This window comes from Mustela lutreola, chromosome 12 (assembly GCF_030435805.1).
Source record: "Mustela lutreola isolate mMusLut2 chromosome 12, mMusLut2.pri, whole genome shotgun sequence".
NCBI classification, from domain to species: Eukaryota; Metazoa; Chordata; class Mammalia; order Carnivora; family Mustelidae; genus Mustela; species Mustela lutreola.
Window position 1 is genome coordinate 12130625 of NC_081301.1, and position 3495 is coordinate 12134119.

The 3495-nt window shown below is 39.5% G+C and overlaps 1 protein-coding gene across 1 annotated transcript; it reads right to left on the minus strand.

Annotated features, from left to right (window-relative positions):
• Positions 1-1674: 1674 nt before the first annotated feature.
• On the minus strand, positions 1675-2607 carry LOC131813011 (olfactory receptor 1J4-like). The gene has a single exon (XM_059143093.1). It carries the CDS (start codon positions 2605-2607, stop codon positions 1675-1677), a length of 933 nt encoding a protein of 310 aa, XP_058999076.1.
• Between the last annotated feature and the right edge of the window lie 888 nt (positions 2608-3495).

Below are 3495 nucleotides of genomic sequence, written 5' to 3' on the forward strand. Positions count from 1 at the left end.
CAATTGCAATTGCACTACTGGGTATTTATCCCAAAGATACAGATGTAGTGAAAAGAAGGGCCATATGTACCTCAATGTTTATAGCCACAATGGCCACAATTGCCAAGATGAGCCAAGATGCCCTTCAACAGATGACTGGATAAAGAAGATAAGGTCCATATATTCAATGGAATATTATGCCTCCATCTGAAAGGATGAATACCCAACTTTTGTATCAACATGGATGGGACTACAGGAGATTGTGCTGAGTGCAATAAGTCAAGCAGAGAAAGTCAATTATCATATGGTTTCACTTACTTGTGGATCATAAGGAATAACATGGAGGACATTAGGAGAAGGAAAGGAAAAGTGAATTGGGGGAAATCAGAGGGGGAGATGAACCATGATCTACTGTGGAGTCTGAGAAACAAACTGAAGGTTTTGGAGGGGAGAGGTGTGGCATTAGGTGAGTCCGGTGGTGGGTATTAAGGAGGGCATGTATTGCATGGAGCACTGGGTGTGGTGCGTAAACAATGAATCTTGGAACACTGAGAAAATGAAATGAAATGAAATGAAATGAAATGAAATGAAACCAAACTTCACAGTGCTAACAAGGAATGTCTCATAGATATAAGGACATCTGAAAAACAATCTGAGGGGTTTGAAGTGGCGGGGGGTGGGAGGTTGGGCTACCAGGTGGTGGGTATTATAGAGGGCATGGAGTGCATGGAGCACTGGGTGTGGTGAAAAAATAATGAATACTGTTATGCTGAAAATAAATAAATAATTTTTTAAAAAATTAAATAAATAAAAGGACATAGAACAGTTTAAAGGAAATTGATGGAAAAGAAATACCACATAGGTAGTAGCCATGTTGTGGTGAGCACTTGGTATTATACACAACTAATGAATTGTAGAACACTATATCAAAAACTAATGATGTAAAAAAAAAAAAACCTAATGATGTACTATATGATGGCTAACTGAACATAATAAGAAAAAGACATACCATGTAAATGCTAACCAAAAGAAAGCTGACACATCTATACTGATAATCAGAAGAAGTAGATGAGATGTTAAGCCAGGAGCTGCTGCTAGAGATAAAGAGAAATATCTCCCTCCTATTTATAAATGCAGTAGTGTGATGTTAAATGAATAAAAATAGTTCTCAGAGGAGCCTTGCTTTGTAGCATTTGACAATTACCATAGTGTAATTATTTCCAGTATGGCTGATTTCAATCTACCAAAGTGATGTCATTAAATGTGGAGTTGAAAGAGATGTTCACATTCAGCTTGAAGCCAATGCAAGCCAGCTTCAGCACACCACTGCATTAAAGATCTGCATAGAAGCAGATCATGATGTTAAATCTGCATGTCCTAATGACAGCTTATAAAATACACAAGCAATAACAGGGCATATCTAAAAGGGGAAAAATAAGTCCACAATTACAATTGTGCAGCAAGTTTCACATAAGATTTTGCACATATAAGAGATGATGAACAAGGAGGAAAAAATCAAGTATAAAGGATATTTAACAAACCAAGTAACAAACTTGACGTGGTGGACATATTAACAACACTATGACAGCAGAATGTATATTTGTTTTAAGTTACATAGAGTTGCCAATCATATTATAGTTTGAGGAGATATATCTCCATTGCATGACTGCAGTAACCAGATTTAGTGATTGTCACTTAAAAGTTAGCCCTCTTGACAAAGATTTCTAGGGCCTGTTTTATATCTTTGTTCCTCAGGCTATAGATAAAGGGGTTCAGCATAGGGGTAACTACTGTATACATGACTGAAGCAATTATATCTTTGTCACTGAAGTCCCATGATGTGGAGAAAAAGTAAACACCTGCAAGTGTCCCATAATATAAAGACACCACAAAAAGATGGGAGCTACAGGTAGAAAAGGCTTTAAAGAGTCCGTTGGTAGAGGGGATCCTGAGAACAGTTGTCCCTATGTGGACATATGAGCCCAAGATACTACTCAAGGGCAGGATGAAAAGCACTCCTCCTTCAGTAAAGATGACCAGCTCATTGAGAGAGATGTCTGAGCAGCTCATCTTCAGGAGCACAGTGATGTCGCAGAAGAAGTGAGGGATGGTATTATCAGCACAGAAAGATAATTGGACCAAGAGCAGGGTGTGCAACAGGGCATGAATGCAAGAGAAGAACCAGGATCCAGCTATTAATGAGATACACAGTTCCTGCCTCATGACAGTGGTGTAGTGGAGTGGCTGACAGATGGCCACATATCTGTCGTATGCCATCACTGCAAGAAGGAAGCTGTCAAGACAACCAAAAAGTATGAAAAAATACATCTGAGAAATGCACCCCACATAGTGAATGGATTGTTGCTGAGTCTGCATGTTCATGAGCATCTTTGGAACTATAATAGATGAAAGGGAAATATCAGAGAGGGCCAACTGGCTGAGGAAGAAGTACATGGGGGTGTGGAGGCGGGAGTCCAGCCTGATGAGCAGGATGATGAGCAGGTTCCCCAGCACTGTAGTCAGGTACATGCCCAGGAACAGGGTGAAGAACACTCCCTGCTGCTCTGGCTGGATGGGGAACCCCAGTAGGAGGAACTCAGACACGCTGCTCTTGTTCTCCCTCCTCATGCTGTTCTTATCTCTTCTGGCAAGTGGGGAAAATAGGGAACGTCAGTCAACATGTCATAACGTTTTAGTAAGTTCCTTTCTATGAAAATTCTTAATTTTAACTACCTTTCTGTTTATTTTTCACAACTGTTGGTGCATGAGATAATTTGTCCATCTCTAGCTCTAATGATACATGAAACTGCACATTTACCAGTTTTTTTCGGAAAACAGCTAAAGGACAACTATTCTTTACTCAACAAATATTTATTGAAAAAAATCTTTGTCCCATATTGAGTACACAGTAGTGAACAAGAAATAGGAAATCTCTATGTTCAAGAAGTCTATATCTTTATATCAAGCCAGGTTCAAACCCCAATAATTTACTAAGATCAAATGTGGGGATAAAAATATATGTTTATAAAAAATAAAAAATTAAAAAAAAAAGTGAAATGGGCACCAGGAGACAGGTATGTGTCATTTCCTTTTAAAAGGGATGTGAAGAGGAGAAGGGAGTTGAGGGAAATTGGAAGGGGAGGCGAACGATGAGAGACTATGGACTCTGAAAAATAATCTGAGAGTTTTGAAGGGAAGGGAGGTGGGGAGGTGGGGAACCAGGTGGTGGGTATTAGAGAGGGCACAGATTGCATGGAGCACTGGGTGTGGTGCAAAAACAATGAATACTGCTACGCTGAAAAGAAACAAAAAAAAAAAAAAGGATGTGAAGAGCAATGGCCACAGTCGCCAAACTGTGGAAAGAACCAAGATGCACTTCAATGGACGAATGGATAAGGAAGATGGGGTCCATATACACTACAGATTATTATGCCTCCATCAGAAAGGATGAATACCCAACTTTTGTAGCAACATGGATGGGACTGGAAAAAATTATGCTGAGTGAAATAAGTTAAG

Bases quoted from the DNA above. Each gene is read 5' to 3' on its own strand.
- LOC131813011 (XM_059143093.1), bottom strand. From the start codon at position 2,607: ATGAGGAGGGAGAACAAGAGCAGCGTGTCTGAGTTCCTCCTACTGGGG.